Here is a 23,866-nt window from a genome sequence, read left to right on the forward strand (position 1 = left end):
ATTGCTTTGCCTTATCAGAATTAGTTGCAGAGTTAGTGATGCAAATGTTAAGCAAATTGGTCCAGGGAGGGTCCTGAGATTCAGGTCTCCAAAAAGAAGCTGTTTTTAATAATCCAATTGCTCTGAAACCCACATGCATAAGGAAATTGTCTTGAAAGTGTGTACATCACAACAGGGGTGAGGCAAACTTTGAGGTGCATGTGTAATGCATTTTATTCAAGGTTTCATAGAATCATAGGACTGGAAGGGACTTCAGGAGGTATTCTAGTCCAGTCCCCTGCAATCAAAGGCAAGACTATTTATCCAGACCATCCCTGACAGGTGTTTGTCCATCCTGCTCTTAAAAATCTACAAAGACGGAGATTCCACAACCTCCCTAAGCGATTTATTCCAGTGCTTAACCACCCTGACAGTTAGGAAGTTTTTCCTAATGTCCAGCCTATACCTCCCTTGCTGCAATTTAAGCCCATTGCTTCTTGTCCTGTCCTCAGAGGTTAAAGAGAACAATTTTTCTCCTTCCTCCATGTAATAACCTTTTATGTACTTGAAAACTGTTAGATTCGCCCCTCAGTCTTCTCTTCTCCGGCCTAAATAAACCCAGTTTTTTCAATCTTTCCTCATAGGTCATGTTTTCTAGACCTTTAGTCATTTTTGTTGCTCTTCTCTGGACTTTCTCTGAAATGTGGCACCCATAACTGGACACGCTACTCTATTTGAGGCCTAATCAGCGTGGAGCAGAACTGTAGAATTACTTCTTGTGTCTTGCTTACAACATTCCTGCTAATACATCCCAGAATGATGTTCACTTTTTTTGCAACAGCGTTACACTGTTGACTCATATTTAGCTTGTGATCCACTGTGACCCCCAGATCCCTTTCCACAGTACTCCTTCCTAGGCAGTCATTTCCCATTTTGCGTGTGTGCAACTGACTGTTCCTTCCTAAGTGGAGTACTTTGCATTTGTCCTTATTGATTTTCATCCTGTTTACTTCAGACCATTTCTCCAGTTTCTTATGTATCCCCAGATTGAGCTGCTTTTCAACTTTTCACCTTCTTATAACTTTTTTGCACAGAGTAAAGGAAAAAATGTGGCTTTGACCCTCATGAAATTTATATCACTGGGCTGCCTGGAGCTCAGCTATTCAGTAGTATCGAGCTCAAGTTTGGAAACCCAGTATTTCAATATGTTTTTGCACTACAAATGATTTAGCACCTCTTCCCAGTTCTACAGACAACTCCCAAACTCCTTTATGTATGACACACCAAGGGGTTGGCTATGCAAGGTAATTCACCGGCATAGCTATTCTGGAATCCATGTGGATTGTATATTCTGAAATAAAAGTAATTTGGGGAAGTGGAGTAGTTATTCCTGAATAAAATCATATTATTCCAGAATAGAGTGTACAGACAAGGGAGTTAGTCTGGGTTAGCTAATTTACACTGTAAGAGCTACATTGTGTCTAAGTTAGACTCAGGACTCACAGTTTGTCAGACCACTCTGTTTTATTAGCACAGCGCTCTGCTAATAACACCCAGATAATGTGAGCACCATGCAAGACACAGACTATCTTATTTATACAGATAAAAGGGCAAGCACTTAACAAGATAACAAAGGAAGCAGAATCTGATAAGGTTACCTGGGCTAGGCATGCATATCTTATTTCCTTACTAACTATTACCGATCCTCTGTTAATGTTTCGCCATTAGCACCCTTGTTTATGCCTAATGTTTCTTTTCCTGGCACCTGTATTTCAACATTTCTTATTCTGCTTAAAGGTACATGCAACATTTCTTTAATCCATTCTTATTTTTACAATTTAATTCATTCTACTTTCACAATTGGAATAGTCTATTTCAAAAAAACTGTTATCAGTCAGTTTTTCCCCATGTAGTCAAGGCCTCAGTAACGCACATGCCTGGTGGTTTAGGGGAGCAGGCATTATCCCAAGTCTAAGGACCAGGAATTTGAATTCTCTTCTTGGGAGATGTCTTTGCTATGCTTCATGTTTGGTATCTGGGGCCACCAAGGAGTTCTTCTGGGAATATGATGTGGGTGGGTACAATTTTGAGGCAGTTTGGCATCCCACAAGGTTACCCTTAATGCTGCCTACTTATCTGCCAAAGTCCCTTCCTGCAACAATTTGGTGCATAGTATTGTGACCAGAATACATCATCTGGTATAGTGGTGTGAGGCCAGGTTGATATGGACGTGATTTATTGCTACACTGAAAATGACACAGGAGAGGCTAGTGCATGATTCCCAGGAAGGACAAATCAGTTCTGTGCTGGGACACTCACTGAACTGCTGGACAGCACTAGGCATGACAGACTGGGTCTGAGCAAACGTGCTCAGTGCATCCAACACGTACACAGCAGTGTGGGGGACTGGAGAAGTGAACACCCATTGAGATGAATGGGGTAGTTCATCCTCTTAGGGTATGCTTGCCTGCAGAGATAACCTGAGTGATTAGCACCCGGTTAGCATGACCTGGGTATGAGAAGCCACACCGCAAATCCCTACCTGAACTACTGCATCCTGACTGGTGCTGCACTCACTTGCTTGTGACAAGGGACATAATATCCCATGGCTCTTTGTGTTGAGATGCTCTATGGGCTTGGCTACACTGGCACTTTATACTGCTATAAAGCATCTGAGAGCACTCTACCTTACTCCCCGTCCACACTGGAAAGGCACATAGAGCGCTCTGACTCCCTGGCTAGAGCGCTCCTGGTACTCCACCTCCACGAGAAGGGTAATAACGGCTGTTGTGTATTGGCTGAGATGCCCCTGGGCTAGTGTGAATGAGAAGCTATGTTACAGCATTCTGACTGACCACCAGAAACATCCCATAATCCCCTTAAGTCAAGTGGCCTCTCTTCTTTTCGTTGTGAAATCGGCTGAGGAATGCGCAAGTGCCTTTTCAGTGTGTCATTTCAGCAGCTGCTTATCTGCAACGGCGCCAAACAAACGTTTACTGAGTGAGTGAGTGAGTGACAGGCAGGGGGGTTAGGGAGATCTGAATTTACAAGATAGTGTGCTGACACTCTCAGCACTCCAAAAACCCACTCTCTCTCTCCCCTCACATACAAACAACACACTCCACCCCAGGGCCACCCAGAGGATTCAGGGGGTCTAGTTCTTCGGCGGTGGGGGTCCTTCCGCTCTGGGTCTTTGGGGCACTTCGGCGGCGGGTCCCAGAGCAAGTGAAGGACTTGCCACTGAAGATCCGTAGCAGAAGAAGCTCCGGGTCTTTGGCAGCGGGGCCTTCACTCGCTCCGGGCCTGCTGGGCAGCACTGAAGGACCTGCCACCAAAGACCTGCCAAAAACTCATGTGGGGGCCCCTGCACGGCCCGGGGCAAATTGCCCCACTTTCCCTCCCCCCTGGGCAGCCCTGCTCCACCCCACACCCACTTGAAAAGCATGTTTCAGCCACTAGAACACTGGGATAGCTACCCATAATCCACCGCTCCCAATGCTGCTGCAAATGCCGCAAATGTGGCCACGCCAATGTGCTTTCAGCTCTCAGTGTGGACAGACTGCAGCGATTTCCCTAGTCTGCTCTCCGAAGGCTGGTTTAACCCAAAGCACTCTACAGCTGCAAGTGTAGCCAAGTCCTATGACTGCTTCCCCGCTAATTGAAGGCTAACTTGTTTGTCTTCAGGGAGAATTAGATTCAAGAAAATTAATGTGTATGTTCTGACTGTAATGTGGGTGGGTTCCAGCCCAAATTAAATCAGAGTCCAGGCACTAACTCACAATCCCAGCTGGGGCAGCTAGCTCAGGCTTAAAGCACCTCCAAATCTGTGAAAAGAGCGTTTGTATAGGGCAGAAGATTAAAACCAGGGTAAAAGCCCACTTAGTTTTGTGAGATTTTTTTGAAGTTCTTCACAGTCTGCTTTGGTCTTAACTATCTTGAGCAGTTTAGTATCACCTGCTGTCATAAACAGATAGTTAAGGGTTAATGTCTCTTTTACCTGTAAAGGGTTAAGAAGCTCAGTGAACCTGGCTGACACCTGACCAGAGGACCAATCGGGAGACAAGATACTTTCAAATCTTGGTGGAGGGAAGTCTTTGTTTGTGCTGTTTGTTTTCTTCTTTGTTCTCTCTTGGGACTAAGAGGGGCCAGACGTTCAACTAGGTTTCTCCAATCTTTCTAAAACAGTCTTTCATGTTCTAAATAGTAAGTACTAGCTAGAAGGCGGATTAGTCTTTTGTTTGTTTTCTTTATTTGCAAATGTGTATTTTGCTGGAAGGATATTTTACCTCTGTTTGCTGTAACTTTTAACTTAGGCTAGGGGGGAGGGAGTCCCTCTAGTCTATGTATAGCTGAAGACCCTGTAAACATTTTCCATTCTGGTTTTACAGAGATAATTTTTACTTTTTCTTTCTTTAATTAAAAGCTTTCTTTTTAAGTACCTGATTGATTTTTTCCCTTGTTTAAAACCCAAGGGAATTGGGTCTGAACTCACCAGGGGATTGGTGTGGGGAAAGGAGGTGGGGGGGAAGGTTAATTCCTCTCTGTTTTAGGATCCAAGGAGTTTGGATCAGTGTATCTCTCAGGGTAACCCAAGGAGGGGAAGTTTGGGAGAAGGAAAGGAGGGGGAATGGTTTATTTCTCTTTGTTTTAAGACCCAAGGGGTTTGGGTCTTGGGTCCCCCAGGGAAGATTTGTGGGGACAGGGAGTGTACCAGACACTGGAATTTCTGGTTGGTGGCAGCGCTATCAGATCTAAGCTCGGAATTAAGTTTAGAGGGGTACATGCAGGTCCCCACTTTCTGGACGCTAAAGTTCAAAGTGGGAATAATACCTTGACACCTGCAAACTTTGCCACCTCACTGTTTACCCTGTTCTCCAGATCATTTATAAATAAATTGAATAGGATTGGTCCTAGAACTGACCCTTGGAGAACACCACTAGTTACCCCTCTCCATTCGGAGAATTTACCATTAATTCCTACCCTTTGTTCCCTGGCTTTTAACTAGTTCTCAATCCATGAGAGGACCTTCCCTTTTATCCCATGACAACTTAATTTATGTAAGAGCCTTTGGTGAGGGACCTTGTCAAAGGCTTTCTGGAAATCTAAGTACACTCTGTCCACTGGATCCCCCTTGTCCACGTTTGTTGACCCCTTCAAAGAACTCTAATAGATTAGTAAGACAGGATTTCCTTTTTCAGAAACCATGTTGACTATTGCTCAACAGTTTATGTTTTTCTATGTGTCTGACAATTTTATTCTTAACTATTGTTTCGACTGATTTGCCCGGTACTGACGTTAGACTTACTAGTCTGTATTTGCCGGGATCATCTCTAGAGCCCTTTTTAAATATTGGTGTTACATTAGCTAACTTGGGTACAGAAGCCGATTTAAAGGACAGGTTACAAACCTTAGTTAATAGTTCTGCAACTTCATGTTTGAGTTCTTTCAGAACTCTTGGGTGAATGCCATCTGGTCCCATGACTTGTTGATGCTAAGTTTATCAATTAATTCCAAGAGCTCCTCCAGTGACACTTCAATCTGCGACAATTCCTCAGATTTGTCACCTACAAAGGACGGCTCAGGTTTGGGAATCTCCCTAACATCCTCAGCTGTGAAGACTGAAGCAAAGAATCCATTTAGTTTCTCCACAATGACTTTATTGTCTTTAAGCGCACCTTTTATATCTCGATCATCAAGGGGCCCCACTGATTGTTTAGCAGGCTTCCTGCTTCTGATGTACTTAAAAACCATTTTGTTATTACCTTTGGAGTTTTTGGCTAGTCGTTCTTCAAACTCCTCTTTGGCTTTTCTTATTATACCCTTGCACTTAATTTGGCAGTGTTTATGCTCCTTTCTATTTGTCTCACTAGGATTTGACTTCCACTTTTTAAAGGAAGTCTTTTTATCTCTTACTGCTTCTGTTACATGGTTGTTAAGCCACGGAGGCTCTTTTTTAGTTCTTTTACTGCGTTTCTTAATTTGGGATATACACTGAAGTTGGGCCTCTATTATGGTGTCTTTAAAAAGTGCCCATGCAGCTTGCAGGGATTTCACTTTAGTCACTGTACCTTTTAACTTCTGTTTAACCAACCTCCTCATTTTTGCATAGTTCCCCCTTTTGAAATTAAATGCCACAGTGTTGGGCTGTTGAGATGTTCTTCCCACCACAGGGATGTTGAATGCTGTTGTATTATGGTCACTATTTCCAAGCGGTCCTGCTATAGTTACCTCTTGGACCAGCTCCTGCACTCCACTCAGGATTAAATCTAGAGTTGCCTCTCCCCTTGTGGGTTCCCATACCAGCTGCTCCATGAAGCAGTCATTTAAAGTATCGAGAAATTTTATCTCTGCATTTCGTCCTGAAGTGAAATGTTCCCAGTCAATATGGGGATAATTGAAATCCCCCACTATTATTGGGTTCTTAATTTTGATAGCCTCTCTAATTTCCTCAATAAGAACCTTGGGAGGAAAGGTGGAAGCAGTTGAGTACCTTCCCCTGCCGTCACCTGTGAAGGAACCGAGCCCTGCTCTCCTTCCCCATACTGCCTCCAGCAGTGGCAAAGAGACATCAGGCTCACCATTCCCCTTGGTGCTGCTGCTGCTTCTAGGGGGAAAGGGGAGGTCAGAACAGTGCAGGGGGGATCATGTGTGGGTGGGAGGGTTCAGCTAACTCCATATCCATATCCAAGGTTCAATACGGCTACACCTGGCACAGTAAAGGCAGCTTGTGTACATACAGCTAAATGCTGGAGTTCAGGCCATTAGAACAACACAAACAATGGCACCTTCTCATAGTCCTTCAAGTCTGTTTATTACGATACAGGCACACACATCCTTTCTGAACTACTGCAAGCTCTGGTCTACACTACAGGGTTAGGTCAAATTTAGCCATGTTAGGTCATTTTTTATAATGCGTCTACACAAGCAACTCCATTCCATTGACCTCAAAGGCTCTTAAAATCAATTTCTGTATTCCTCCCCAGTGAGGGGAGCAGTGCTAAAATCAACCTTGCTGGGTTGAATTTGGGGTAGTGCGGATGCAAATCGACATTATTGGCCTCCGGGAGCTATCCTAGAGTGCTCCCCGCTCTGGACAGTGCTTTCAACTCAGACACACTAGCCAGGTACACAGCAAAAGCCTTGTGAACATTTGAATTTCATTTCCTGTTTGGTCAGCGTGGCAAGCTCAGCAGCTCAGGTGACCACACAGTCCCCCCAAAATCACAAACAAGCTCCAGCATGGTGTGAACGGGAGACACTGGATCTGATTGCTGTATGGGGAGAAGAATCTGTGCAGGCCAAACTCTGATCAAAAAGAAGAAATGCTGATATATATGCCAAAATCGCACAGGGCACGATGGTCAGAGGCTACAACAGGGACACGCAGCAGTGCTGCATGAAAGTCAAGGAGTTCAGGCAAGCCTACCACAAGACAAAGGAGGCAAACAGTCACTCTGGGTCAGAGCCCCCTATGTGCCGCATCTATGATCAGCTGCAGGGCGTTCGGGGGTTGGGGGACCCTACCACTACCTCACCACTGTCCGTGGACAACTGCAAGGGGGGATTCTCACGCAACACGGAGGATTTTGTGGATTAGGAAGAGGAGGAGGAGAATGCACAGCTGGCAAGCGGTGAATTCATTTTCCCCGGCAGCCAGGAACTTTTCATCACGCTGGAGCCAATACCCTCCCAAGGTGGGATCCCCAACCCAGAAGGCGGAGAAGTCCTTTCTGGTGAGTGCACATTTGTAACTACAGTACAGGATTTAAAATCAATAGTCTTTAATGTTTGATTTGCCCTGAAGACTTGGGATGCATTTGTGGCCAGTACAGCTATTGAAAAAGTCTGTTAACATGTCTGGGGATGGAGCAGGAATCCTCCAGGGACATCTCCATGAAGCTCTCCTGGAGGGACTCTGAAAGCCTTTGCAGAAGGTTTCTAGGGAGGGCTGCCTTATTTCATCCTCCATGGTAGGACACTTTACCATGCCAAGCCAGTAGCAAGTAGTCTGGAATCATTGCAGCACAAAGAATGGCAGTGAATGGTCCTGGGTTTTAGTTGCATTCAAGCAACATTCGGTCTATATCTTTCTGTGTTAGTCTGAGGAGAGTGATATCATTCATGGTCAACTGATCAAAATAGGGGAATTTTTGTAAGGGAACAATAAAAGGACCCCGTTCATGCTGGGCTGTTGGTGCTTGACTAAAAGGAATCATCCCTGAGAATAGCCACGCATCAGGGAGAGGGGTGAAGGGATCATCCCAAATAGCCACGTAGAGGGGTGGAGGAAGGTGTGTGCTGCACATCCACCCCAAAACCACAGCTCCTCCTTTTAAATGGCAAACACAACCGGCATTGCTTGCTCTGGGAAAGGAGGGAGCTGCAGTTTGAAAATATTCCCACATGTTATCAAGGTGTTAGAAGCCAAACCCATGTACCCTATAGCTTACCATGGCTGCCTGGAAACTGAATTCTGTTGCCCAGCCATGTGTGATGTGTCACCATACCAGCAGGCACTCAATATAAAAGGCACAATGCGACCTTGTACCTAAAGCACATGTGCTGTCTGCTGTGAATTGCTTGATTCACTGTGAAAGACTCTCCCTTTTGTTCTCAGAAATGTATCATCTTAAATTTTACTCTCCTTTTTTATCCCCCCCCCCCACACCTCACAGGTGCAAATGTTTCTATGCTCCCCCATCATTTCCATCCCTGAGGTTATCACAGATTAGAAGGCAAAAAAACCCACACTCATGATGACGTTTTCTGAGCTCATGTAGCCCTCCCACAGATAGGGCACAGCTGAATGCATGGAGGCATTCAATGGCAGAGTCCAGGAAAGCATTAAGTGACTGCGATGAGAAGAGGCAGGATGCAATGCTGAGGCTAATAGGGGAAGCAAACAGACATGCTCAGGCATCTGGTGGAGCTGCAGGAAAGCCAACAGGAGCACAGACCACCACTGCATCCACTGTACAAGCACCTGTCCTCCTCCCCAAGTTCCATATCCCACTCACCCTGATGCCCAAGAAAAAGGGGTAGGGGGGAGGCTATAGGCACCTAGCCACTGCACTGCAGAGGAAGGCCCAAGCAACAGATGGCTGTCATTCAGTTTTGATTTGTAGTGTGGCTACAATAAGCCATGTGGCCACAATAAGCCATGTGGCCTTATCCTTCCCACCCCACCCGGGATAATTGATAAGGTATCTCCCCCACCCCCTTTTAAAAATAAAAATAAAAAAAAAAAGCATGGTTTCAAAACAATAGTGACTTTATTTCCTTTGCCAGCTGTGATTGAAGGGGGAGGGAGAGGGTGGTTGGCTTACAGGAAGTTAAAAATCAACAAAGGAGGCAGGTTTGCATCAAGGAGAAACACATACAACTGTCACACCCTAGACTAGCCAGTCATGAAATTCTTTAAGCCTCTCTGATGCGCAGCGTGCCTACCTGTGCTCTTCTAATTGCACTGCTGTCTGGCTGTTCAAAATTGGCAGCCAGGTGATTTGCCTCAACCTCCCACCCAGCCATAAACATCTCCCCCTATTCTCACAGGTATTACGGAGCACACAGCAAGCAGTAATAACAATGGGAATATTGGTTGTGCTGAGGTCTAACCTAGTCAGCAAACAGTACCAGTGAGCTTTTAAATGTCCAAAGGCACATTTTACCACCATTCTGCACTTGCTCAGCCTATAGTTGAACTGCTCCTGACTACTGTCCAGGCTGCCTGTGTATGGCTTCATGAGCCATGGGAGCAAGGGGTGGTCGGGCCTCTAAGGATAACCATTGGCATTCAACATCCCCAATGGTAATTTTCTGGTCTGGGAAGTAAGTCCCTTCTTGCAGCTGCTCAAACAGCCCAGAGTTCCTAAAGATGCAAGCATCATGCACCTTTTCCAGCCATCCCACGCTGATGCTGGTGAAATGTCCCTTTGATCCACCAGTGCTTGCAGCACCATTGAGAAGTACCCCTTGCGGTTTATGTACTGGTTGGCAAGATGCTCTGGTGCCAAGATAGGGATATGGGTTCCGTCTATCGCCCCACCAGAGTTAGGAAAACCCATTGCAGCAAAACCATCCACTATGACCTGCACATTTCCCAGAGTCACTACCCTTGATAGCAGAATGTCAGTGATTGCATTGGCTACTTGAATCACAGCAGTCCCCACAGTACATTTGCCCACTCCAGATTGATTCCCGACAGACCGGTAGCAGTCTGGCATTGCAAGCTTCCACAGTGCTATTGCCACTCGCTTCTCAACAGTCAGGGCAGCTCTCATCTTGGTATTCCTGCGCTTCAGGGCAGGGGAAAGAAACTCACAGAGTTCCAGGAAAGTGGCCTTAATGCATGCGAAAGTTTCGCAGCCACTGGGAATCATCCCATACCTGCAACGCTATGCGGTCTCAGCTGTCTGTACTTGTTTGCCGGGCCCAGAATCGGTGTTCCACTGTATCAACCAGCCCCACTGACGCCATGATGTTCCAATTGCCACAGCCTGTGCTTTCAGGAATATCTGTGTCCATGTCCTCCTCACAATCGTCCTCATGATGCCGTCTCTTAACCAGCTTCTGCACATACTGCAGTATAATGCGAAGTGTTTACAACAGCGGGCTCCATGCTTGCTGTGCTATGGCGTCTGCACGGGTAACCCAGGCAAAAAGGTGCAAAGATTGTCTGCAGTTGCTTTCAGGGAGGGAGGGAGGGGAGGGGAGAGGAGAGTAATGACATGTACGCAAAACCACCTGAGACAATGTTTTTGCCTCATCAGGCAGTGGGGCACTTAACCCATAATTCCAATGGGCAGCGGAGACTGTGGGATAGCTTCCCACAGAGCACTGCTCCATGAGTCGATGCTTGCCACGGTAGTGAGGATGCATTCTGCCAACTTCATGTGCTTAGTGGGGACATACACAATTGACTGCATAAAATCGACCTAATTTCATAGTGTAGACATACCCCCAGTGGCTACTGCCAGCTCTGGGGTGGAGATAGATATCAGGCTCGGTTGCAGAGATGAAGAGTTAAGGTACACACTATTTCATGGTTTTCAAAGGTATGATGTAGGTATACTAGACATTCTGGAAGGGCACGAGACACTGCTGGGAAACTGTATTTTAAAGTTTTGGGGCAATTAATATGGTTTAGATCAATCAGAATTTACTGACTTGATGCAGGAATCACATGCAGAAATCCTATTGCCTCTGGTAATTTATCTTACCTGCATAACAATCTATTAATCCTTCCCTGTTTCCAAGGTCAGTCTATGGGATCCCTGAAAGATTGTTCTCTTCCCCATCCTCAATTATATATGCAGGAACAGGAGCACAGCTGATTTTACAGCAATGGATGAGTGACTCACCCTGCTGAAAAAGTGAACTGCCACCTCAGCTGGGGAATGAGAGGCAAGGGCCTCTCAGACACCCTATCCCCACCACAAATCCCCCAAGGTATTAGAAAGTCTCTCTCTGTTTCTTGCACTAAATGGAAAACAAATTCCAGTTGGGTCCCTTATCCCATCTCTGCCAATAGGAGGTGGTCCTCTCCACTACCATTGGCTGCTATGGGATTTCAGGCATCTGCATCAAACTTCCCCCAACAAAGTGAGACAACACCTCATGAGGGAAAGTTTATATAGATATGTGCACAGATCTACTTTTTATTTTTTAATATATATATAGATATAGATATATCTTTTTTTTTTTTAAACAATCCCCCACAAAAACCCATCCGCACCCAGCAGAACAAAGAACAAAATCAAGATGGCAGCTACACTCTGGAGCAAAATTGTTCCAGGATCCCATAGAGCCAAAATGGCTGCTGAGCACCACTGCAACTTCCTTCCAGGCTTCCATGATATTCTGGTGCTAAGGTGACCGAAACTGAGTTAGTCCTATGGCTCTTTAGATTTCCCTGTCAAAGGATAGGGTAAGAGACATGGAACAGAAGAGCTGAGGTGGTAAGAGATGCCAACAGAGGAATGGGAGAGATTGCTAGGGGATGGAGGAGAGAGGGAAGCATAGAGCAGATGGGAAAGAATGAACGTGCAGAAGAACTAGTTGGACAAACAGATGCTGGGGATGAGTAGAGAACTGTCACACTCAGGACACCTGCTTTTTAACCCTGCTTTCTCCCTCTCACCCTCCCAGGAGTTCAGAGATCCAGCTAGTTTGATTTAGACCAGATCTTTGCGCTGCCCCGGAGCCTGCAGAGAAAGAAACACAGTCTCAGAATGGAGCAAGAGGCCCATGGACTCACCCCCACATCCTCGCCCAAGGCACATGAGAAGAAGTGGCTGTGATTCTCAGATGGGGATGGCTGCCACCACAAAGGAGGTGTATTGCCTCAAATCAAGGATCTCAGAGATTCACTCCGGATGACTGGGGTGCAGGGCTCCGCTGGCACTAAGCCTGCCATAGTATGTGTGTGAAGGAAGAGTTATTGCCCTGAAACAAAGGCCCCAGAGGCTCCCCCCAAATACACATGGAGAGGGGTCATGCTCAGCTGCGGCTGCTCCTCACCCTTTGGCTTTAGAAGCTTTCTTGCTGGTCTGGCGCTGGTTGGTGCCAGGAGCTGGCTCCCTGAGCTCTGTCAGATGCTGCTCTGGATCCTGGGATGTGGCTGCTGCAGCTGCTGCTGTTGTCACTTTAATTGTCTTTTTCAGATTTGCCACCTGCCAGGGTTGGAAAGCAAGAACAAAGGACATTCTCAAGGAAAAGCCATGTTAAACTAGAGTTAAGTTTGCAATATAGGTCAATAACTAAAGAGAAATATCTCAGCAGCCTTTGAGAGCTTTGTAGTATGAGGTGGTGTTTCACTGCACAATGACCCTCCTCAGGCATGAGCTTCCAGAGGGTTCTGATGAAGAGTAACGCTATGTTTTAGTCATGAGTATTTTCAGTAAAAGTCACAGACAGGTTACGGGCAGTCACTATATACCCCCGACTAAAACTTTTTTTTTATGGGAGGGGGGAAGAGAGGGAGAACTAGGGGTACCCAGGGGTGCTGTGGGAGGGTGGCAGCGAGTAGCTCAGGACCCCTGCGGGTGCTAGGGGTGCAGGCGGGTGGCCTCCACCCAGGGCACTGGCTTCGCAACTTCCATTGGCTGGGAACCGTGGTCAATGGGAGCTGCGGGGGCAGTGTCTGTAAGCGGAGGCAGCATGCAGAGCTGACTGGCCACGCCTCTGCCTAGCAGATGAGCGAGGGGATGTCAATCTTCCCCCAGTAGCATGACGATGGAATAATTGTCAGACTGCAAAAGTCCACATTCCTGACCAGCCTTTGTACTGGACAGGTAGTTTAGCTGTAGGCAAGTCTACAGCTTGTGACATGAAGGGGTAAATTGTCACTTGGGCCTTTGGGTTGATGAATTTGGGGTCTACGAAGGATTGGTGGATAGCTGACACTTGTGCCCCCGTGTCTTTCCATGCAGTAACCTTCTTTCCACCCACTCTCAAAGTTTCCCTTCGCTCCGCGGGTATCTGAGAGGCATCTGGGCCTGGGGATCTTTGGAGTGATGGTGGTGTAATGAACTGCACTCGGTTGGGGTTCTTTGGGCAGTTGGCCTTCATATGTCCCAGTTCATTACACTTAAAGCATCTTCCAGCTGACTGGTCACTGGGTCGAGGTGGGTTACTGGAGACTGGTGAGGTGGGGTAGTAGGTAGTCTGTGGCTTTCCTTGGGTAGTAGGTGGGGTCTTGTGCTGCCCTCGGTTATAGGGTTTATTGTCGGTGTGCCCCCTGGGGTATTCGCTCCCCTTGACAATAGATTTTTTCTTTTCTGCCACTTCCATCCATTTGGCTCCAATCTCCCCCGCCTCGGTTATCGTTTTGGGTTTCCCATCTCGGATGTACCTTTCTATTTCCTCAGGAACACCATCTAAGAACTGCTCCATTTGTATCAGGAGATGCAGCTCGTCCATATTGTTAACCTTTGTTCCTGATATCCAGGCTTCATAATTCTTTGCAATGTGGTAGGCGTGTCGGGGAAATGACACATCTGGGTTCCATTTTAGGGTTCTGAACCGCCGACGGGCATGTTCAGGTGTTATCCCCATTCTGTATCTGGCCTTGGTTTGAAAAAGTTTATAATCATTCATGTTCTCCTTAGGCATTTCAGCCGCCACCTCTGCTAAGGGTCCACTGAGCAGTGGCCTCAGCTCTATCATGTACTGGTCTTCAGAGATGTTGTACCCAAGGCAGGCTCTTTCAAAATTTTCTAATAATGCCTCAGTGTCATCACCTGCCTTGTAGGTGGGAAATTTCTTGGGATGTGGAACCATAATTGGAGAAGTGTTGTTAGAATTGGCTGGGTTCTGTTGCTTAGCCTTTTCTAATTCCAGGGCCTGCCGGTGGGCTTCCCTCAGGAGTTCCAACTCTCTCCTGTGGGCAGCCTCTCTCTCTCTTTCTCTCAGCTCCATCTCTTGTAGTTTTTTTTCTGTGTCTCGCCTGTGGTCTGCATCTTTGATTTGTACCTCTGCATCCAGTTTTGTCCTGAAAGTCATGTTTCCTGCTTTTTTGTGTTGGGGCGCCCTCTGGTGTTTTACTGCCTGAACTGCTGTTCCTCTGCTGCTTTCTCTGTTGCTAAGTAACAGAGTCTTTTTTTTTTTTTTTAACTTTTCTAAGTAGCTATTCGCGACAGAGTAAAAAAAGAAACCCTTTGATTTGCAGATGTGTTTTGCTGGTCTCTGTTGACTCACAACTGGAGTCCTTTTGTTTAACAAAAGACCCTTGTTAAACCTTAATCTCTCTGCCTTCAGTGTACTCAAGGAAGAGAGAAAGAAAAAAAACCCTGCAGACTTGCTTTTAAAACCCCCTTTTTCTCTGCTTATAAGCAGCTAGCAGAGAAAAAAGAAAAATAATAATCTTTCTGGCTTTTGGATTTCTTATCCCAACGCTGCTCACCATGTTACGATATATTTCCCCAATCTGAACCTTAGAGTCCAAAAGTTGGGGTACCAGCATGAATTCCTCTAAGCTTAATTACCAGCTTAGATCTGATAAGCTGCCACCAATCAGGAATTCCAGTGCCTGATACACTCTGGTCCCCCCAAAACCTTCCCTGGGGGAGCCCCAAGACCCAGATTCCTTGAGTCTGGCAACAAAGGGGAATAAACCATTTCCCTTCCCCCTCCTCCCCTCCAGGTGTTCCCTCCCTGGGCTCCCGGACAGATATACAGATTCAAGCTCTGTGAATCTAAACAAAGGGATTCCCCCTTCTCCTTTCTTCCTCCCAGATCTTTCCTGCCCTGGGTACACTAGGAGATCACCGTGATTCAAACTTCTTGAACCACGACACCACCCTTTCCCCCCTCCTCTTTTCCCTTCACCCAGAGGCAATCCAGATTCAAACTCCGTGAATCTAAAACAAAGAGGAAATTCATTTTTCCCTTCTCCCTCCTGCTCTCTTTCCCTTCTCCCCACCAATTCCCTGGTGTACACAGACTCAGTTCCTTTGAGCCTTAACTAGGAGAAAGAAAAAAAAAATCAGACAGGTCTTAAAGCAAAGCTTTTAATAAAAAGAAAGAAAAAAGGTAAAAGTTTATCTTTGCAATTTAGATGGTAAAAAGTTACAGGGTCTGTCAGCTTATAGAAACTAGAAAGAAGCCTCCCCCCCCAGCAAAATACAATTTAAAATACTTCCAGCAAACTACACATTTGCAAATACAGAAACAATCAAAAGACTATAACCGCCTTTCTTACTAAATTACTCACTATAAAAGACTGTAGCATGGAGATTGGCGAGAAAACTGGTTGCCCATCTAGTCCCTTCCAGGACCCAGAGAGAACAAAGCAAACCCCAAAAAAAACACAAACAAAGGCTTCCCTCCACCGAGATTTGAAAGTATCTTGTCTCCTGATTGGTCCCCTGGTCAGGTGGTTGGTTCCCTGTTTGTTAACCCTTTACAGGTAAAAGAGACATTAACCCTTAACTATCTGTTTATGACACCCCCAGGTAAGCGCCACCCAGAGCCTGCCTCACCCTGGCCCGTGCCCCAACCCCCTGCCTCCTCCCACACCCAAACTCTGTTGCTGCTTGGGTGGGGTGAGGATTGGAGGGGGAAGGATGCGGTGGCCGAGACTGCCCCAGCAGTGGCCAGTGTGACTGGCACAGGGGCTGCCTAAGCTGCCCCTGAGCCAGGCACACTGGCCACTGCAGAAGTCATGGAGGTCACAAAAAGTCACAGAATCTGTGACTTAATGAAGAGGTATGGAATATAAAGCCTGGCTCAGGTATGGACTATAAGACCTTTCATCTGTAGGGCACTGATTCCAATCCAGACCCAGGTCAGGGGAACTGGCTGTTCTGCATCAGCACACTCACCTCACTCTCTATCTGCTGCTTTAGGCCCAGCTGTTGCTCTTTATGTTGGTTGGCTCGGCTAACCTGCTCCTCAATCCCTGACAGGACCACCTCACAGCCCAGGCACCTACAGAGGAAAGACAAAGCTGAGCAGGCTGGACAGTTCCACACAAAGGTACTGCAGTGGGGAAACTGGATGGCACAGGTACTCTGCCTACATACAACTACACCTTGAAAGCATCAACAAGCGTTTAGGAGGAGATGAATGCATTTGATAAAAAAGGGCATACGAGCAGTAAGCAAGCCCCCAGTAAGGAAAATGTGGGAGGAAGGCAAGCTGCAGAGAGAATGATGGCAGGGCTAGGAGGGTTGAATCACTGAAGGGATGTTGGGAGCTCAGGGTTAGAGGGCAGATTTAGCCCAGTGAATTTCAAAATAAGCTGGGGGGAACCCCTTGTCACCAAAAGGGACTTTGAGAAGGTTACAGTCCCCCTGCGCTCTTCCAGCAGCACACAGGAGAACCTGGAAGATTCTCCCCCATATCTGGAGATGTTTCTTCACTACCTGCAGAAATCAGGGGATTTTGTGGGCTGCCTGAGGCTGGAGTTGTCACATTCCTGCAACATGTGGGCATTAGGGGTGTTGCAATGGCTCCAGGGGTTTGAAATCTCTTCACCACTCCAGCAACATTAGGGGGTGTGAGCATCTCATCTGCAGCACCGGGGGGGAGGGGGGAGAATGTTTCCTCATCACTCCTTCAGTGTGTCAGGGTGTGAGCCTTCTCACCACTCTTGACAGCATGCAGAAGGCTTAGGAGAGGCTCATCACCACTCTTATAGTTGGGGGCAGGGGGGAGGGCAAAAAGGGCTGGGGGCTTCCTCCTCACCACTCCTGCAATGTGCGAGTGATGGTGCTTAGCTCCTCCCTGCGGATGTCTCGCCCGATACTGTAATCGACCTCAAGACGCTGATTACGCTGGTCCAGGCTCCCACGCAGCACATCTGCATACACGGCCTCAATCACTAGGTCCTCCAGCTGCCGCACATTCTTCAGCTGCAACTGTTCCAGCAGCACTGCATAGGGGATGCACTGCATGTGGGGAAAGCACAGGTAGTTAGTATGCGGTGATCCCAACAGGAAGGGGAGTGGGGGAACAAAGCCATTACCTTGATCTTGGCAGCCAGAGTGACCACCGACAGGTGCCTCAGCTTGTTCTTCTGAGCCTCGCTCAGTGGAGGGAGGTTCCCAGCTTCGGCTGCTCTCAGGGAAAAGAGCATGATATTAGAGCTAGAGATGTCCCATCTCACCCTGACCCAGAGTCCTTTGCCCCACATCCATTTCTCAAAGCTTCTAATGTACATTTTTCTTGGCAAGGCATCTCCTAAAGCTCACACATCCCTCGGCATGGAGGAAGCGTTCCTGAGCTCCTTCCCCTTGCCTTAGTCCTGCTCCTGCAACTTCTCCTTACTCCTCTGGTGATCCCTAAATAATCCCCTCTCCTCCACAAGATCTATACTCCTAACCACTGGCAGATGGTTCTCATAACCACTCCCCATCCCCCACCCTCCCTCACCACAGCCAGGAAGCAAAATGGAAGGAATTGACTCTCAGAATCTCTGCCCAGAACTCAGCTCTGTATTATCTGTATTCCAGTAGCATCTAGAACCCCAAACAAGATCAGGCTCCCACTGTGCTAGCCACCATACACCTACATAGGAAGAGAGAGTTCCTGTCGCAATGAACTTCCAGTCTAGAGAGACAAGATAAACAAAGAGTAGGAAGGGACACAACACAGGAAGAGTGACCTGCCTGAGGTCACACTGCAAGACCAGTAGCAGAGCGTAGAATAGAATCCCAATCTTCAGAGTTCTAGGTCAATGCCCTATCCACCAGCCCATGGTGCCTGCAGAACCCCTTCTGCTCTCTGAGATTTCTGTAGCTCGTTGAGCTCCCTCCAATTTGTCACTGTCTTTCTGGGATTGAAGGGTCCAGTACTGAGGAGTATCCTAGGTGGGGTCTCCTCAGAGCTTTAGAGAGAGAGAAACGATTCCCTCCCTGCTCTGGAATGTAAGGCCTCTGCCTATGCATCCCCAAAATTGCCCTGACCTATTTTGTGTTTCTAGCCCATCTGAAGCCCCTGCGCCATTTGCTCCTCCTTAGTCTCTGTCCACCTTTAGGGTTGCCAGGTGTCCGTTTTAAAACCAGACCAGTCGAAATGGGACCCTGGCAGCTCCAGTCAAAAAGTCCGGTTGGCGGTGACGGCAGGCTCCTGGGAAGCAGCCAGCATATCCCTCCGACTCGTAGGAGAGGGGTGGCAGCCATGGAGACTCCATGCGCTGCCTCAGCCCTGAGTACCGGCTCCGCAGCTCCTACTGGCCGGGAACCATGCCCAAAGGAGCTCTGGGGGAGGCACCTACGGGCAGGGGCAGTGCGCACAGCCCCCTGGCCGCCCCTCCCCCTAGGAGCCAGAGTGACATGTCACCCCTTGCTAGAAGCTGCCCACACCCCCTCCGGTACCCCAACTCCCTGCCCCAGCCCAGGGCCCACTCCTATATCCCAAGCCCCTCAGCCCCAGCCCAGAGCCCCTTCCTGTATCCCAAATTCTTGAGCCAGCCCAGTGAAAATGAGCAGGTGAGCAAGGGTGGGGGAGAACAAGTGACGGGGGGGGGGATGGAATGAAGGTTGTAGGTCCTCAAAGGGACAGAGCAGGGGTGTAAAGTTTTCTGCAATTAGAAAGTTGGCAATCCTATCCACCTTTCCTGCTTCTTAGGAGACAACAGGCCCACATCCCAGAGCACTAGGCTACGGGGACTGTAAGAGAATGACACACGTACACAAATAATCAGCATATGTCCCATATGCGAAGAGGGTGAGCAGACGGAAGACGGAGGAGAACTCATTCTCAGCCAGCTGCAGGGGAGAAAAAGCACTCAATACAAACAGCAGGAAACTTTGCAAACCACAACCTGACCCCTATCCCCAGTTCCAGGGCACATCTAACACAAATCCCATTTCCCTGCTTTTTTCCACCCAACAGAGCCCCAAGTGTTTTTCAATCTAGGTAACAGTGACAGATTCAGCTACCCACCAAAACGCTGCTGCACCGGGGTGGAATGGCAGATGCTTAACATGCTTCACAGTATTCAGGGAAACTGCAAGCAAGCCCCACTAAAGCGGCAGGAGCAGATTGCGGGAAGCAGCCAGGGGTCCTGGAACTATTTGCATAGTGGGGTGCTGAGAGCCAAACCCTCTATCGGATGAAAACCACTTCCAGCCAGGGGCTCAGCAGCTGCCCCAGCACCCAGGGAAGCAGGCTGCGCTGCGGTTGCCCGGGATAACGCCAGGGATTTTGGCCAACCAGCGCCTTAGCGTTGGGCTGGGCTGGCAAGAAGCGCCCTCGCCCAGCTCCGCCAGCGCCACCCGAGCCCTGGGGGCCTCCTCCCGCAGGGCAGCGCACCCTGCCCGCTCCAGCCCCTGCGGCACGACCCCCGCCGAGCCCCCGGGGCCGGCGCTCACCTCTCGGACGTTGGGCAGATCCAGCAGCTCCCCGAAGACGTAGACGCCGGGCGCCTCCAGCACCTGGTGGATGAGGCTGACCAGGGCCGCCCCGCGAGCCGAGCGGGCCAGCACGAGGAGCTGCTCCTGGCTCTGCCCCGTCACCTTCACCTCGGCTGCCATGTCCCCCGCGGGGCGCGGCGCGGCGCGGCCCCACCACGCGCTGCGGGGACAAGCGCGGCAGGGCCTCAGCGCGGGGCGGGAGGGCTCTGGGCAGAGCAGACGCCCCCGGGCGGCAGAGAGGCGCGTGAGCACCGCCCAGCCGGGCCCTACCTGCCAGCGGGGAGCTCGGGGCCTCCCGCACCTAGCGCAGCTTTTCCTCCTCTATGGTACTCGCCTCCCAAGAGAAGCCACATCCGGGGGTCTGACGTCATAGAGCCCCCAGACCACGCCCACAACACCTTTCTCTCCCCCCCCCTTCATTGGTTCTGGCCACGGAGGCAGAGGAGGAGTTGCGTTCCCTCTCTGGTCCCGCCTCCGCCGCTCTGCCATTGGTCGAGTGGCTGTGCCCGTGGCTGGTTGAGTGACAGTGGTGCTGTACCGCCGCTGCGGGAGGTGTTCCAGTCCGCGGACGTAGAGCCAGTGTCATGAATCCCCGTTCACCAAAACTCCCCCCCGAGCAACAGAGACAGACATCAACCCGCTCCCAGAGCAGGGAATAGAACTCAGGCGTCCTGACGCCTAGGCATGGAGTCATAAAGGTTGGGGCCAGAAGGGCCCACCAGATCATCCTCTGTATATCACAGGCCACCACCACCACCCAGCACCTGCAGACTAAACTGAACGACCGAAATATTACAGCCCACAGGAGTAGACTATTTTTGCCACAGGCAGAGAATAGGAGGGAGTGGGACCAAGGTGCGCCAGTGCCTTGCAATATCAGGGAAATGATAAAGTGACATATACCCAGATAATTCTGGCAAGTGACCTGCACACACATGCTGCAGAGGCAAAAACAAAAAAACCCAAAGTCACTGCCAATCTGACCTGGGAGGAAATTCCTTTCTGTGTAAAGCTGAGGCCTTTTCCTGCCACCATATTAGGAGAGCAGTAGCCATGAGCCAAGAAGCAGAAAGTCACATTTTCACATTCCATCTAAATTACATTAAAACAATGTGATATCAGGCTGTTAAGAAGGTGATCCTGTCCTAATAGCATCCACCGTCAACAGATAAAGAAACAGATCTTAAGATGGTTAAGGAAAACTTTGTTTGATAGCATTCTCTGGCAAGAAATCACTTATCAACTGTGGTGGTTGCAAAATCGTTACTTCATTATTGTTTTGTCTTTATGGTCCCCACTTCTCTATTGTTTGCATGGTCACTGTTTGGTTCTTTGATTGTTTCAGTCTATTACATAACTAATTTTGCTAAGTATAAATCAACTATGGTGGTGGGATATGATTGGTTAAAGAATTGTTTTACAGTATGTTAGGATTGATTAGAAAATTGTTTAGTAATATTTTAGTAAAATGATTGGTTAAGGTACAGCTAAGCAGGACTCAAGTTTCACTACATAAACTCAAATCCAAACAGGGCCAGTGCAACCATTTAGGTGGACTAGGCGGTTGCCTAGGGCGCCGAGATTTGAGGGCGCCAAAACGGGCCCCCCAATTTTTTTTTTAATGGTTCAGCAGCCGCTGCTGCTGAGACAGAGCGGGAGTCTGAGCTGCCGGCGGCAGCCAGCAGCCCAGGGTGTCCCCTGGGTCAGGGCACCGCCGCAGCAGCCCGCAGCCCAGGGGGTCCCCTGGGTCAGGGCACCGCTCCAGCAGCCGGCAGCCCAGGGGCGGGGGTCCCCTGGCCCAGGGAAATCCCAGACTGCCGGCTGCCGTGGAGGCGCCCTGACCCTGGGTCAGGGTGCTACCGCGGCAGCCGGCAGTCCAGGGTGTCCCCTGGGTCAGGGTGCCGCCACGGCAGCAGGCAGCCCAGGGTGTCCGGAGGGGGCGGCAGGCAGCTCCCGTGAAGCTGCCGCAGTCGTGCCTGCGGACGGTCGGCTGCTTGCGCGGCTCCTGTGGACCTCCCGCAGACACCACTGCGGCAGCTCCACCGGAGCCGCGGGACCAGCGTGCGGGGCGGCGAAATTGCCGTCCGCCTAGGGCGCTCAAAACCCTAGCGCCGGTCCTGGGTCCAAAAGGAAGTTCTCTGGAACCAACTCCAGGACATAGCCTCAAGATCAGAGCTGCCAGACCTCAACACCCTGCCAATCACGCCATGCAGAAGCTGGAGTCCCTGGATGAGCTGATCCTGACTGGCCAGCAGGAAAAGTTCATCTGCCTTATTGAGAGTGGTGAGCATTGTATGCTTAGTGTGTGTGTTCTGCTTTGGTGCCTGTTAATAAACAGAGGTTACGGACAGGGCCAGCTCTAGGTTTTTTGCCGCCCCAAGCAAAAAAAATTTTGGCTGCTCCCCGTCCCAGACCTGGACTCCTTGCCGCACCCCCCTGCTGCCCCAGCCCTGGGCTCTCCCCCCCAACACCTACACCCTCCTTCCACCGCAGCCCTGGGTCACTGGTAACTCGCTCCCAGGGCAGGTCATTCAGCAGGAATTTTAGATGTGCACAGAACACAGACAGGATTGGTTCCCATATCCTTACAGAACTGCAGTAAAGTGGAACAATTTTCAGCTGGTGTGATTGGAGGATATCTGGATGCATATTATAAGACTGTAAAAGCAGCAAAGAGTCCTGTGGCACCTTATAGACTAACAGATGTATTGGAGCACGAGCTTTCGTGGGTGAATACCCACTTCATCAGATGCATTCACCCACGAAAGCTCATGCTCCAATACATATAGTCTGTTAGTCTATAAGGTGCCACAGGACTCTTTGCTGCTTTTACAGATCCAGACTAACATGGCTACCCCTCTGATATTATAAGATTGTCCTCCATAAATGAGGAAAAGTTGAGGTGCCTTTATTCTTTTGTTCCACTTTTTCTATGGGGAATTTGCCAATGCAATATCACTGTCTTCCTTTTAAACAAACAAACAAACAAACAAAAAAGGCAATGGCTGTTGAAAATACCAATTCCAGTCCTAATAACCACTGGGAAGCATTTCTTGCTCAATTTTATCCTACTTTTTCTACTGCAAGTTACAGTAGATCAGTATATTTGATTTGGGAGAAATGAAGTAACAGCTGCCCAAACTGAGCTTGAGCACTCCTGAATTTTGAGGTGTTCAAATCTGGAAGGCAGGTGCTGGGTGTGTGGGAGGGGGGCGGGGGGGCTGTGGGCTCCGCGGGGGAGCACGGCAGCATGTATGCAGCAGCATGTCTGGCGCTGTGCGGAGCCAGACATGCTGGTCTGTGTAGCACGGTAAGGGGGCTGGGGGGTTGGAGAAGGGGTAGGGGGTTCTGGGGGCAGTCAAGAGACAGGGAGCAGGGGGGGTTGGATGGGGTGGAGATTCGGGGGGAGGGCAGGGAGAAGATGGGGTTAGATGGGTCAGGGGTTGGGGGGGTCAGTCAGGGGACAGGCAGCAGTTAGGTAGGCATGGGAGTCCCAGGGGTTTGTCAAGGGACAGATGGGGGGGTTCCTAGGGGGGAAGTTGGGGGGGTCTCAGGAGGGGGCAGTTTGGGACAAGGAGAAGGGAGGCTTAGATAAGGGGTGGGGGTCCCGGGAGGGGGCAATCAGGAAACAAGGACCAACAGTGCTTAGATAGGGGGTGGGGTCCTGGGGGGCAGTTAGGGGCAGGGGTCCTGAGAGGGGGTGATCAGGGGACAGGGAGCAGGGAGGGTTGGATGGGTTGGGGTTTCTGTGCGGGGCAGTCGGAGGGAGTGGATGGTGGCAGGGTGGGGCTACCCTCCCTCCCCATGGAGTGTACTATTTTTTGAATGTTAAAATATGATATCCCTGTCCTTCACAGTGCAGCTCTCCGTTCACAGCAAGCTGCAGCATGAGGTCTCAGCTACCTCCCTCCCTCCCATTTCCTTTCCTGTCGGTAGTGGCCAAAGGAATGCTGGGAAATGTAGTTCTTTCCCTGCTCCAGGACTGGCTTTATAGACAGGGAGCTAACCAAGGAACTACAGCTCCCAGG

At 49.2% G+C, this 23,866-nt stretch overlaps 2 protein-coding genes across 2 annotated transcripts in view; both read right to left on the reverse strand.

Moving 5' to 3' along the window:
• Nucleotides 1–23,866, reverse strand: part of LAG3 (lymphocyte activating 3) — a 326,415-nt gene that overhangs the window by 98,291 nt on the left and 204,258 nt on the right. The window lies entirely within an intron of this gene.
• COPS7A (COP9 signalosome subunit 7A) lies at nucleotides 11,634–19,994 on the reverse strand. The gene is made up of 7 exons (XM_050967642.1): nucleotides 19,797–19,994; nucleotides 19,115–19,190; nucleotides 17,447–17,535; nucleotides 17,167–17,369; nucleotides 16,302–16,407; nucleotides 12,499–12,650; nucleotides 11,634–12,182 (listed from the first exon to the last, which is right to left on the reverse strand). Exons 1-7 carry the CDS (start codon nucleotides 19,956–19,958, stop codon nucleotides 12,143–12,145), a joined length of 828 nt encoding a protein of 275 aa, XP_050823599.1. The 5' UTR covers nucleotides 19,959–19,994; the 3' UTR covers nucleotides 11,634–12,142.

Source organism: Gopherus flavomarginatus, chromosome 1, assembly GCF_025201925.1.
Source record: "Gopherus flavomarginatus isolate rGopFla2 chromosome 1, rGopFla2.mat.asm, whole genome shotgun sequence".
Taxonomy (NCBI): Eukaryota; Metazoa; Chordata; order Testudines; family Testudinidae; genus Gopherus; species Gopherus flavomarginatus.

Excerpts from the sequence above, each read along its gene's own strand:
- COPS7A (XM_050967642.1), bottom strand. The coding sequence starts at position 19,958 with ATGGCAGCCGAGGTGAAGGTGACGGGGCAGAGCCAGGAGCAGCTCCTC. Across the intron at positions 12,651-16,301 it reads AGCAGCAGATAGAGAGTGAG|GTGGCAAATCTGAAAAAGAC; the intron begins GTGAGTGTGCTG and ends CAACCCTGGCAG. Across the intron at positions 12,183-12,498 it reads AAAGCTTCTAAAGCCAAAGG|GCTCCGGGGCAGCGCAAAGA; the intron begins GTGAGGAGCAGC and ends CTTTCTCTGCAG.